General features: G+C 40.0%; 1 protein-coding gene across 3 annotated transcripts in view; it reads right to left on the bottom strand.

Annotated features, from left to right (window-relative positions):
* satb1b (SATB homeobox 1b) overlaps positions 1–14,230 on the bottom strand; it is a 74,040-nt gene that overhangs the window by 31,616 nt on the left and 28,194 nt on the right. For 2 of the 3 annotated variants that reach the window (XM_086078256.1, XM_086078255.1), the window contains exons 3-6: positions 12,821–12,997; positions 12,068–12,194; positions 7,911–8,034; positions 105–216 (exon numbers count right to left, since the gene is read on the bottom strand). In XM_086078256.1, the coding sequence (XP_085934382.1) occupies positions 105–216; positions 7,911–8,034; positions 12,068–12,194; positions 12,821–12,997 (540 nt within the window). The remainder of the gene's footprint in view (positions 1–104; positions 217–7,910; positions 8,035–12,067; positions 12,195–12,820; positions 12,998–14,230) is intronic. The other variant, XM_086078257.1, reaches the window with a different exon arrangement.

Raw genomic sequence — 14,230 nt, 5'->3', positions numbered from 1 at the left:
CCGTGTGTGTGTGTGTGTGTGTGTGTGTGTGTGTGTGTGTGTGTGTGTGTGGGTGTGTGTGTGTCACATTTTTGTAAAAACCCGCCCCGCCCGGTTCTGCTTACCCATCATATCTTTTGTCTTCTTGAAATGTTTATACCAGCGCCCGAATTCTTGACACTTTGCCGCCGACACATTTGCATAGTAAGTGCTGTTGACAATGGAGGAAATCATACTCTGGGAGAGAGAGATAGATAGAGAGATAGAGAGATAGATAGATAGAGACAGACAGACAGACAGATAGAAAGAAAGACAGACATTATAGTCCTGTCGTGCAAAAAAAATTCAATCAATTTAAGTGCGGACAAAACGTTTGTGAAACAAGTGCCGAGGAGAAAAAAAATTGACAGGAACTTACATCTAATAAAGAAAATAAAACAGTTCAGAGATGCGAGTGGTTAATGGAAATGACTCCATGCAACACAGATGTAACACAGTTCTTAAAAACAGTGTTTACAAAACTCATAAATTAAGTGATTGCTATAATGAGCATATACAGTACAAATGGACCTGGGGTGGAATAGTAGTTCACAGGTGCCATGCAACACAGATGTAAAGCAGTTGTCAGAAACAGTGGCCATACAACTAAATATTAGTTATGCGATGTTAGTACTAGTAAGGACCATATGAAGTCAAAAGGTTAACAGGTGCTAGAAATTTATTTTGACTTCATGCAATACAGACATGAAGCATTTCTCAGAAACAGTGCCCGTAGTCCGTACAACTGATTTTTGTCTGCGTGTGTGTTGTTACTGCATAAAAGTAAAATGGTCCTGGGTTGTAATAACAGTTAGCCAGACATTGGTGGCCTCCATGCAACACAAATGTGAAGCAGTTATCACAAACACTGCTTTTATAACTAGATATTTCAGTGGTGTTAATGCTATAATGACCACATACTGTACAGTCCAATGTTCCTGGGGTAGAATGACAGTCCACCAGTGCCATGCAACACAGATGTGAAGCAGTTGTAAGAAACAGCGCTTCTCCAACTGAAGAATATTTTGGTGGTTTTAATGCGACAGTGACCATATGCAGCTCGGCGGTCGCGGGCTAGTATAACAATTCACATGCAGTGCAACACAGATGTAAAGCAGCTATCAGAGTGCTCATACAACTAAATCTTAGTTTATTAACAGTCCTCAGTTGTTAGAGGTGGCTGTCTAGTCACTGCAATAAAGATATTAAGCATATCTCAGAAACAGTGCTTATAGAACTTTTTAGTTTACTGATTTTGATGGCACGATGACCATCGACAGTCCAATGGTCCTAGGCTTGAATAGCAGTTAGCCAGAAGTTGGTGGACTCCATGCAACAAAGATGTGCAGTAGTTACCAGAAACGGTGCTTAAACATGCAGTGGCAGAAGACGAAACGGCAACAATGGTACAACAGAGCAAGACAACAACTTTGAGAACAAAGAAATCGAGAAAAATTAAGTGAAACACATCAGGCATGCAGGCAGATTGGATCTGGTACAACAAAGTCAAATGACAAAGGACCTTTGCCTGTTCTCCTTTTAATCAAATGCCACCGAGTTTGTCTGGAGTATTTTCTTTTCGTTTGATAACACGGGAAAGCTGTGCATCTGTTGAATGCAGAAGAGATCTTTACCTTCAAAAGGCCGCCACACAGTTGTTTAATAATACTAATCGCAGCAGCTGGCTTGGTTTGAACAATCTGTTGGCAACTTGGAATTGAAGGACTTGGCGGGTCGCGGAGAGCATGTCGACCACGAGCTCTCGCCTCATCGCATCACATCGGACCTCCGCCCTCCTCCTCATCCTCACCTTCCTCTTTCCTCAGAAATAAGCAAAGAGATTCTTCTTCTCTTCCTCCTCCGTGGCGGCTTTTCATTATTAAAATGAATGTTTTAACACCTCGCTGGCCTCCGGGTGAATATCAAGGTTGGCGCGAGGGGGAGGAGAAAAAACACTTTTCGATCATCATACATATTCAAAAGAGCCCGACCATCTGTTTTCAAATTACAGGTATGTGCCGTCTTTACCATTTTGCGTAATGTATGCGCTGGGGGAGGTTGCTGGCGAGCACAGCAACGCTGATGATGCTCCTTGCCAACAATGCGAGATGATCCCTCAACTCCTGACCTCCTCGTCACCCCACTCACTTTTTTATAGAATAATACATGAGGGTGGAAACTTGTGCCAAATGTATGTAAACAAAACAGACACAAAAAAAATCCATCTTTCTAGTTACTGGTCCAGGATGCTGCTGCTTGAGTGCCGACTAGAACGCCACTGCTAGAAACAACTCTGATTCAACTATATGAGAATTTATAACCACACTTTGGACAAGAACTGTAAACAAAATGAGGGGGAAGCCATCCATCTAGCAGCTAGTCCAGGATGCTACTACTCGAGTGCCAACTAGAAATACACTCCACTGTTATTAATAACAGTGATGACTCTTTAAGAACAATCAGACTTTAGACAAGAAGTGTCTGTTGTATGCGATTTTCATGTTTGTTACAGATCAATAAAGATTTGTTGTGAAACCTAGTAGGTGAGCTGCTGGGTCTAGAAAACTGCTAATCGAATGCTGACTAGTTATATATAACTAGTGAATCTCCACTTAAAAAAAAAGCGCTTTACATTTGCTAGAGATGATGTTGGATAGGTATGGACACCCTCAAAAGTAAGAGTGTTTTATTTTGAAAGTCAATGGCAGATTAACCACCAATTTACAATTTGAGCAATTTCTGTCTCGGATCATTGACTTTTAATTTTGAAACCCCACAGATGAGCAGCTGGTCCACAATACTACTACCCGAGTGCTGACTAGAACTTTTATAACAGCAGTGACTTAGAGAGAGCGCGGACGCATGAACGTGAGAGAGAGAGAAAGCGAGAGACCGAAGGCTGCTTCTCAAGTGCTGATTAGAACTAAACTGCATTGCTGTTGATAATAGTGATTCCTCAATGACAACTACAATCACACTTTCGACAAGAAGTGTCTGTCATCTGTGGCATTAATGTTCCCAAAACAGTCATCAATTTCCCTCAGCGAAATATTAAATTCACGTTAATTTTGAAAGTTATTAAGGACCAAGTACCAACTTATGCAATCAAAATTCCTCAAATTCGGTACACAAATGAGGGTAAGCAAGACACCTGTGCATCTATTTACCAAGCAGCTGCTTCAGAATGCTGCTTCTCAAGCGCCGACTAGAACTTATGTAACAGTAGTGATTGTACGGAATCAAAAGTCACAAAAACTGGCGCTTTTCACTGAACGGCGATGACATACTGTATAGGTGGAGACAGCATTTCAAGCAAAGGTGTTTTTTAGGTTAATGGACTCCATGCAACACAGATAAAAAGCTGCTATCATGAACAGTAACAGCTTATATGACTAAATGTGTCAGAGAGTTTTAAAAAGTCCAATTGTCCTGGTCTTGAATAGAAAATGCCAGAAGTTGCAGTTGACCATTTGACGACTATACAATATATTAATTAGTCTTATTTAAATGCTATAGTGACCATATATAGAACAGTTGCGCCTTGAGATATGAGTGACCCTACTTAAGGGTTTGTTAGATACGAGCCGCCGTTTACCCGATTTACAACTAAAGTAGCAGTTTGGCAGCTAGTGAACAATTCTTAAAAAAAAAAAAAGGTTTCAAATTGTTTTTGCCACTCCTAGTTGATGTTTGCAAAAAAAAAGTCTAGTGCTGAAAACATTACAAACATTTATGTTGGGTTTTAATGGCAGGCTGGAACGGATTAATGACATTTCCATTCACTAAATATTAGTCGAGTGATTTGATACTATGACGACCATATGCAGTCCTACACAACCGGTTTGTAGCATATGTCCAATCAATGCATATCGAGTGACACCTGGGGAAGGGTGGCGGCCAATTAGTGTCGTCTGGGTGGGGGGAGGATCCGGAGGACATTTGGTGCTCAAAATTGGAGGCGAGCAGGATGAGGCATATTCGGACATGCGGCGTATTACAAAGCCGCCTTTTGTGGCTCCGCTGAAAAGCCTTCATTCAATTTGAGTTGAGCTGAGTGGAGGGTTAGCAAGGCAAAATATTCCTTTTAATGGCTCATGCATTTATGCATGACGGCCTTCTTTATTTTGTCCTATTGGATTTTAGCCTTTTTATCTGAGCTTTTAATGTAGTGAATCGTAGTCAGTCGGCCGCTACCTGGCTTAGCTTCCCCAATTCCCCTCCAGCCAGCCCCTCCATGTTTTATTTACAGTGTATCTGGGCTAAGGCTCCCTCGCTCTCTCTTATTCCATCTTTCTTCCCCCCCGCCAAAAAAAAGCTTTTCCAAGGCTGGCTCGCCCTCGCCGCCATCTTTGACACAGATGTTCTAATAAACGCTGCTCATTAATCAGCCCTCTCCCTCAATACATCACGCCGGCTCTCTCACGGGGGGCCTGGCCTCGTAATTGTGTGTGTGCGACGCACAACAACAACAACAACATACACACACACACACACACACACACACACACACAACAGAACCCTGTGATGCCACCTTTGGTGCCATCGGGAAGGCTCTGTTACAAGATGTCAACAGGTAACATGGTTCTGCACCTGTGTGTAGTGTGTATAATGTGTGTGTGCATGCGTAATAGCCATCTGCAGCTCACTGAGCTTATCAGCAGGACCAGGAAGTGGCAATGGGCAACTATCGGGCCCCAACATCTACTCTGTTCCCATCAAGGGAGGCAGGAAGTGTGTCTAGTGTGGCGTCTCACACACAGAGACACACACAGAGGCAGATTAACACACCTACACGATTGGACACACAAATTCCAATTCGGGCAGGGATCAAAACTGCATTTGCGACTTTGCCAACATCACAGCTCAATTACGCCATCCACCTCAACTGGGGTGACCCACAAAACCTCCCTCCCACAATATACACACACACACATGCGCACACACACGAAGATGGCATTTTGATGACTCTTTGCAGCTGGTGCATCGGTGTGTGTCTGTAGATTGGGGGGCGGGGGGGTGGAGCTCGTTTGTTGCCATAGTTTCTGTCAAAGTGGGCAAAGGGGGGCTGCCAAGCTTGGTACCAACCAACCACAGCGCTAAACCCTGATTGGCTGAATGAAGCGAGCGGGATTAGCACACTTTAAGCCGCCAATGTAGCGGCCGTGGCTAAACGCATACATCCCATTTGTGGACATTACACCTACGACATTATGCCCCAGTATGAATACAGATATAACTAAGGACTGAAAATGAATATAAACTGAGTGGTTTGGGATTATATATATATATATATATATATATATATATATATATATATATATATATATATAGGAACATTGTTTAAGAGAGTAAAAATGACAGATGGCAATAGCACGTAGATGTACGCCGCATTGTGATGAAGGTGCAAAGTCGAAACAAAGAAGGTTCCCTTCATGACCCCGGGTTGTGTCGATTGCAAGCTACACACAAGCTGTTCCCTCTGAATAATAGAATACAAATAAGAATGTCACGTTGTGTTTTTCTGCACTGTTACTGCAGTGTTTATCAAAATTAAGTAAAGACGATGTGCAACACTATTATGAATGCTTTAGCATACTCAAAAATCACCAAAATTCAGGCTTGATCACCAAAAGTGAGCTCTGTGGCATCCCCCAGAAATCTTTGAAAAATGGATCCCTAAAGCCAGTTTCTCTTAGCATTTAGCATTTTAGCAAGATGTATTTTTGTATGCTTGTCTGTCATGAGCAGACCTATCAAAAAGTCATGAGAAGCCATGTCTGGGAAAAAAACAGGAAGTCTGCCATTTTTTTTGTGCATTGATTTTAGTGTAATTTTTGTCATTTCCATGGAATAAGGCAAACTCTGGCCAGAAATGTTGCTCTATTGCTACCAAATTTGAACCACTTGTGCTCAACAGATGGATAACAGCAAATTGCGGAAATGTTTTAGTTTTTCTCGCTGGGTGTGGTTGGATAAGTTTCACTTCTCTACAAGAAATTTGGAAGGCATGTCCATCTAGAGTAGACCAACAACAAAAAAGTCAATGTCTTCTACTTGTTTGCTTTGAAGTGACCATTTTAGGGTACATTTGGCTTTTTTCAAGAGTAATTTCCACAAGTTCAGAATGACCAAAAGTCACTAAAATTAACTATTAGATAGATTCAAAATGATAGAATCCAAACATATAGAAACAGCTCTCCAGCTTAGCAACAAGCACAATAATAGACATGTTGTTAAAATAATGAAAAGGAGAGTTGAAGAGATCTTCTTTTGCGCTCACTAGAGAACTGAAGAATTCTTCAATTTAATTTAAAATGAGTGCGTATGTGGTAATAATAAAATGTGTGCGCGTGTGTGCATTTGCCAGCGTATGCGCGTGTGCACTCTCTCTTCTGAGCCTTCTTCACATATGGACCGTAAACAGGGTGATTACCAGACTGGGCTGGGCTCCGCCTGAACGCCACCCAGGGACTCTTTACATCATCAGCGCACTGCTCATGCCCGGCTACACACACAAACACGCTGCCGCAATGCTAAAGAACACACACATACACACAATGCACGAGAGGGTCTCCAGGTGACCATACGCTAGCCTGAGAGGAGATCTGGTTGCATATATATACTGACAATATGCAACACAATGAAATGCAGTTTGGACTCACATATTGTGCATATGCATTGCACAAACTTTGCACTGGCACACGAACACACACACACACACAGATATATGGCCATTTCACTGCATCGACTCCAGAGCTGCCACTGTGATATAGTGACTAGAGTGCCTGTTAGCACGATATATATGCACACCCAACACACACACACTGTGTGTGTATGTGTATGGGTATTGCAGCGTAACTCACAAGATTTTGCCAACAACAATAGCATGATGTCAAGATAATGGAAATGGATCAATTGGAAGAAAACCATCTGATGCCAGGAATGGTTGTCAAAGAGTCTCTTAAACCAGTGGCTCCTCAAACTGGGGTCTACAAAACATAGCTTGGGGTCAGCAAAAATAATTTGCAATTAATTATTATTTTATATAATCTAGAAAAATGCATATATGCATATGGGGACTGGCGGCCTATAAAACAAACCTAATGAACCAATTGGGTCAATTAAATGCTCTGATATCTCTCCATTAATAGCTTATTTTTAACAAACGATTTATTATAATAGGAATAAAGTCCTATTTTTTTTCAAGAACAATTGTCATATTTTTTTCAACTTTACAGATTTTTTTTATTTTACTAAAAATTTACAAAAATAATGTATTTTCACTTGTTGAATTGTGACTATCCAACATTAAACTTTGATTTACAAAACAAATTATAACTTAATCTTGAAAAAAAACCTACTTCTTTCAAGACTACAACTTTTTATCCTTACAAAATATGTCACTCGTTCTTGTAAAAATTACAAACCCTATTTTCGTACCCAAATCCAATGCAAAGTGCAGTGAGGATTATCAGGTGGCCCTGAAGGTTCTCTGCACCCAAAAGGTTTGTACTGGCAAATAAGTTCTCCGTCATCTACTCGTCCCTTGTGACAATACCAATAGCTGTATTACACATTTAGAAAAAAATCTTGATTCGTCATCTTTACGAGCTAAAATTTATAAGGATGGCACGGTACATTTGCGGTATGAGCAACATGGCTAAACATGCGGGTAGCAAATGTTTTGTAATTTTTGCACATTTTATTTAGCGCTCTACCCCCATGCTTAGTTGCGTTGCTAATACAACAGATCAAACTCAGGGCATTTGATAAGACTGTAATAGTAAATTATAGATAAAAGGTGTGCGTGCTTTTGTGTAGCATAGCTGGGCTATTTGTTGCTCTTAGAATATTTTTAAAGGGGGAGTAATAAGCAGATTGGGCTTCAGCACCTGTGATAAGGGGCATTCTTTAGCCAGAGAGCTCTGATTCATGTCTTTGAGTAACTCCTTGAGGGCGTTTCTTACTGTAGAGTGGCTCCATTGCTCTGGTGGAAGGTCCTCCAGCTTAGGACAACTGTGGAGGGGGGAAAAAAGAGAAAAGTGGGGTAGGAGACAGGGGAGGGAGGGCATTTGAGAAGAAGATAGGAATAATGAGAAACAATTCAGACGGCGAGCAGGCAGATAGCATGGATAGCACTGATGCTATCTTGAATTAAATTATAGGAGCAGCAATTCAATGTCCGACATGATCTAATCTTCATTTAAGTGTTGGGACAATTCCCTGATATGTGGGATAATAACGGCAATCTGTGAAATCTGTGGAATGACACAGTAAAATCACGTGATGCGCTCTGATTAGGGTACTGTAGTTTGCCAAAACATCAGGTGAATCTATTTACTCTGTCATCTCTAAAAACACACACACACCATAATTTCAAGAACAACACGCACTCAAATATTATGGACCGCCAAAATCACCACAAAAATGATTTTTTTTTTTTTTTGTACTCAAATTCTTCCAATTCGCTGGTATCCATGCTCAGAAATTGGAGTACAATCTGCCTCATAACTTGATATTTTGGGATTTGTAATGTTCAGACATGTTGTGTGTGTGTGTGTGTGTGAAATTATTTTACTTGCTATCAGTTAGGACATAATTTCAATATCCATGCATTGCCTTTGATGGGAATGTCGACCTCCCCAACATGGCCGACACGTAGACATGTCGTTAGCCAGCTGTTACAGCGACAGGTAAATCAAGTAGTTTCAAGAGTGTATATGACAAGTAATGTACACTATATTTCAGGATAGAGGATTAGTGGGTATGAAGTGGCAGCCTGAGCTGTAAAAAAAAAATAATAAAAAAATAAAAGGAGAAGCAGCAGCACCACCTCCTCCTCCTCCTCTTTCTCTTTTCCCTCCTCCCTCTCTCCATCCTCTCAGTTTTCCTGCTGCAAGCGCCCCTCCAAGACAGACAGATTTCATTTGGCGCATCAAGCAGATGCATCTGGAGATTACTCCCTCGCTCTCTCCCTCTTTCTCTCTCGCTCCCATGCTTTCATATTCTCTCTCTCCCGCTCCTGATTGTTCTGATTAGTTAATTACTTTATACAACACATCTGCTGGATTGATGCATGAATTATACATCAGCTGCATGTGGCCGCCGCCGCTATTATTTTGTCTTACTTCTACCTTCTCGCCATGCTCTGCCAAAATGTTGCCTACATGTCTGCGGTAGTCAGGTGGGGGACGAGGCACGTGGACAGGGGGTTGAGATAATGGGGGGAAATAACAACATGGCGCAGGAAATGTATACACAAAGTAGATTAGCATGTTAGCTGATGCTAAACTGGTGTCGTTTTTCTCCTGTCGGGGTAGCCGAGGGTTTAAGGGGAGTCAAATTTAAGACTTCTTCTCGACTAAGTGTGACTGCAAGGAGAGAAACGCCGCCATAATGTTTTGATAGACAGCAATTCCCTCACTAAATCGCAGATCAACTGTCGCAGCCCCGTAATATCTAGAACATTTTGGTTAGTGAACTGCCAGTTGTTTTCAAAACAGTTCCTCATATTGCCACTTGTTTCAGAGCATTTTCACTGATCTTTTGAGACCTGCAGAATATTGTGTTCTATGACAAAATACCGATAAGCGGCAAACCCACCAAGAGTAAACTTGGATCTTTCATCAGAAAAAAAGTTCTTTACTAATTAGCAGTAGAAAATGGGTTGTAGCCTTTTGTGAAAATAAACATTTCAAGCAAAACAGTGACTTTGAAAAAAAAAATTGGGCTTTTGTGACACCTCAAACTATAAAACAACAAAAAGAGAACTGTGAAACGCGCCTTGAGCGACGATGACCCAACACATGGCCCGAGTTGAATGTCATTTTTACAAGTTGTTTGTCATTCCCTTCAATGAACTTAATTTTTTCTCACGATCACGACAACGCTTTCTACTGAAAATATAGAACGGTCACTCCTCGTGAAGCAACAGTGCGGAACTTTCTCCATTTATAGACAATTTGTTGAACCACGGACTGACGGGCCTAAAGACCTTTAGAGCTACTTTTGTAACCTTTTCCTACTTTCTACAATTTTGTACACAAAGTCCTGACATCAATTCGATTGAGATGCCGCGGCATGACCTCAAGAGAGCCATTCCCAGCAGGCATCCCAGGAATCTTGCTGAACTGTAAGAGTTTCGCAAAGAGGAATGTTCCAAAATTAATCGTGATCGTTGTGCACGTCTGATCTGTAATTCCAGTAAACATTTGGTTGAGGTTATTGCTGCCAAAGAAGGGTCAAAGAGTTATTAAATCCAAGGGTTGACTTACTTTTTCCTCCCTGTCCTGTGAATGTTATGGTCTATAAAAAAAAATGAAAACATATAATTGTTTGTGTTATTAGTTTAAGCAGACTGATTTTTCTTGTAATTTAGTTAAAGATTAAACCACATTTTATGACCAATTTTTGCTGAAATTTAAGAAATTCCAAAGGGTTCACAACTTCACATACTTTTTTCTTCTACGGTATACCATAATGTACGCAAGAGTGTTGACACCATATACACATACACACACACACACACACACGCACATGTGACCATTCATTCAAGTGCATTCATGTTATTAGTTTAAGCAGACTGATTTTTCTTGTAATTTAGTTAAAGATTAAACAACATTTTATGACCAATTTTTGCTGAAATTTAATTCCAAAGGGTTCACAACTTCACATACTTCTTTCTTCTATGGTATACCATAATGTACGCAAGAGTGTTGACACCATATACACGTACACACACACACACACACACACACATACACACGCACACATGTGACCATTCATTCAAGTTCTTACAGGGGCTATAGCACTATTGAGAATGAACACACCACTGTTAACAGTCTTGTTATGGTGTGGGTCAAACTGACCTGATCTATAGTTAAAAATAGAAAAGAAAAATAATCTAAAAAAAAATACTTTAAAAATTCTAAAGCTTTTTTTCTTCGTTTACCAAACCTTTATTTTTATTTATTTTTAACACCTTCCCATACAAGTTATATTAAATATTTTCAGTCAAGTTGAAAAATACAAAAAACAAAGTGAGGGAGAAAACTTTGTTGGCTTGGTTCTTTTCATTGTATTTTTCTATTATTCATACGCATTGATTTAATTCATATATAATTCATGAAAATAAAAAATTTTGGGGGTTGATTGATAAGAAGAAAAAAAAGATTTGTGTTTTGGACATTTCTTTTTGTTAAACCCTTTAAGATACATGCTTTCCATTGGACAGCGTATTAGGAGCATAAAATGGTGTCTTTATGACAGTCAATGAATTCATTTACGGATCGTTTTGGAATTTGTCTGACAGATCTCATCACATGACACAAAAACATTTCCCTAGATCAGGGGAGGGGGGAGGGGGTGGGGGGGAGTCTAGAAATGTCACTTGTTCACTTAAAACCCTTTTATGTTAGTAAAAGAAAATCTATTTAAAAAAATATTTTCAAACGTCATGAAAGAACTTCTTGTGCTGCCCTTATTTATTTTTTATTTTTTGTATTCTTACGATGCATTGTTAAACGCAACCGTCTTAGGACTTAAATTAGAATGTAACCATGAGCGGCTATTTTCTCCTAAATCCTTAAGAGCGAGCTAAAATACGGCTTCGGATGTCGTCCATCCATATACATTCGATGCAGGTGTGAGGCACACACACACGTACACACAATCATCCAAGTGGCACTGGTGTTGAACACTGGTGTTGAACCAGTGCCAGCTGCACACTAAGCCAGTGTTCTGCAGGCCTTTGGAGATCTGCGCTTCCCTTTTTTTCTATCACTTTCCTACCTCCTTCTCCTGTCTCCCACCTTCATCAACAAAGACACACACACAAAGCAGCAGCAGAAACACAAAAGGTTGTGTTTATTTCCAGCATGCTGCCCTTGAATGCATGGATAGCCATCCTCCTCTTCCTCACTTCCATCTCCCCTCCAGGTTTTTCTAGCCACCACAGCAATTTGCTGTGGAACACCCAGCATGTGTGTGTGTATGTGTGTGTGTGTGTGGGGGGGGGGGGGGGGGTGTATCTGTGTATGCGTATCCTAACCTGTGCAGCTGGATCTTGAGCGTGACCACGTGGTAGACGTCCTGCAGCATGTCGGCCACCGTGGCGTCAGGCGCGTCCGTCACGTATGACAGGGGAATAGGGTTCCACTTGCCCACCTGAATCATACCTGGTGGAAAAGCCAGGCACAGTGAGTACTGGCCACACTGAAATATCACAGTTAAGCTAGTTGTTTTATTGATTCACCAGTGGTTGACTTCTTCTTATACTTGTATGCCAGTTAAAAAAAAAATTATGTGGGAGATAAAAAACAAACAAAAAAAAACTATAAGGCAGCAAAAGAAGTTTCATCTTAAGTTATTGTTGCATTTTTTTCATTATTTTAGTTTTTTTTTTTACATGAAATAAATGAAAACAACAGAAGACTTTTTACCATAATTTTTTGTATTATTATTATTATTATTATTATTTTAATGGGGATAATAAAGGTTTTACGGAGACAGCAGTTTGAAAAGTCAGAACTTGTAAATGTATCCATGAAAGAAAGAAAAAAAATCAATTTTAGTCAATTGGAATTGCAAACATTTTAGTTGCCTATTATCACTGTTTTTGTACAAAACCTGACTAAAGTCTTTCAACACCGTTAAATGCAACCTATGCAAACCTCTTCATTGACTTGTTCTACTGTATGCACACTATCAGTAATTAATGGCCGTCTTAAGTGCGTCATTCCGTGAGTGAACAAGCATTAATGCAACAAAACCGAGAGGATCAAGAGGCCACGACGGCGCTTACCTTTGGCCTGGGCGGCTGAGCTGTGCGAGTAGCCCAGCGAGAGAAGCGCCATCTCGATGAGCTGATTGAAGAGCATGTCCTTGCGCACCAGCACAAACTCGGCGTGCTCCTCTTTGCTGTCAAAATCCATAGGATTCTCGTAGTGCTCCACCACGCAGAAGACGGGCAGCATGTTGCCTGCCGGGCACACACACACACACACACACACACACACACGGCAAAACTTCTTTGAGCGATTGCTGTCTATGCACAAAGGCCATGTGAAGATCATAAAAAAAGCATTTTTCTTCTTTTATGGGACAATTTTTATCTTGACCCGGAGCCTATTTGTCTCATCGCCCAGAGTGAGGAATCAAACACTTTGGCAGGGAAATAACCTGCACAGTAACACACGCTGGAGCTCATTTAAAGAAGTGATGTTAGTCATTTTTGATGTCGTTATTCAGTGTAAAACGTTGTGTTTGGACAAAAGTTTTGGGACAACAGGAATATAAAAAGTGGAGAAAACAAGATGCTTCCACATGCTTTAGCCAATATTTTGATCTCTTCAGACTTTGACATGGACGGCTGGCACTGGCTACATATTGTGCGATCATAAATTAGGAATTGGTTTTTGCATATTAAATTAGCAATTAAAAATGATTACGTATTCATGTTGATGTGCAACAATATATGATAGCAATATAAGGTATAATACTAACTTGAACATGAAAACATGAGATACGTGGATTCCGCATGACAGCGGAAGTTCATGTAAACGGCATTTGATATATCGAAATGAACATAATGACAGTATTTTTGTTCAATTAAATTTCCATCCAATTCAATTCAAATGTTTATTTTACTCTTAAAAAAAAGAAATGAAAGGGGACAGAAAGAAGTCAAACTTGTGATATCTGCCCCTGATGTTCACCAAAAAATAATCAACACAAAATGAATGACAAGCAGTCAAGACTTTTTTAATGTAACAATTTAACAAAATAATTTAACAGTATGATTTTGTGCTATATATATATATATATATATATATATATATATATATATATATATATATATATATATATATATATTGTAATTTTTTTAAATTAAAAAAAATAAAAATAAAAATACAGCTAGACTGAGATGATTAGGTTTTACAATCCAGATTTTTTGTATAAATATTGGATTAGTGTGATCTCTGTATCCACATCCGAAAACAACACGAATACTTAGATAGTGGACAACATTGGATGACAAAACCAAATCATTTTGAATTCTGGGGCAGGGGCAATGGATCTATTGTGACTCAAATTACAAATAAGAGTGGAAACATTTTGGGGAGCGCCATTATTTTGTTTGTTAGCAGGCTACTTCCTAATTCTTGGAGAATGACAGCACGACGGGACTGAACCATTTGGGATTCTGGAACGG

The sequence above is a fragment of the Leptonotus elevatus genome, chromosome 6 (genome assembly GCF_054856555.1).
Source record: "Leptonotus elevatus isolate MCC_2025b chromosome 6, RoL_Lele_1.0, whole genome shotgun sequence".
Classification (NCBI taxonomy): Eukaryota; Metazoa; Chordata; class Actinopteri; order Syngnathiformes; family Syngnathidae; genus Leptonotus; species Leptonotus elevatus.
This window is presented reverse-complemented; position numbering and strand designations above follow the sequence as displayed.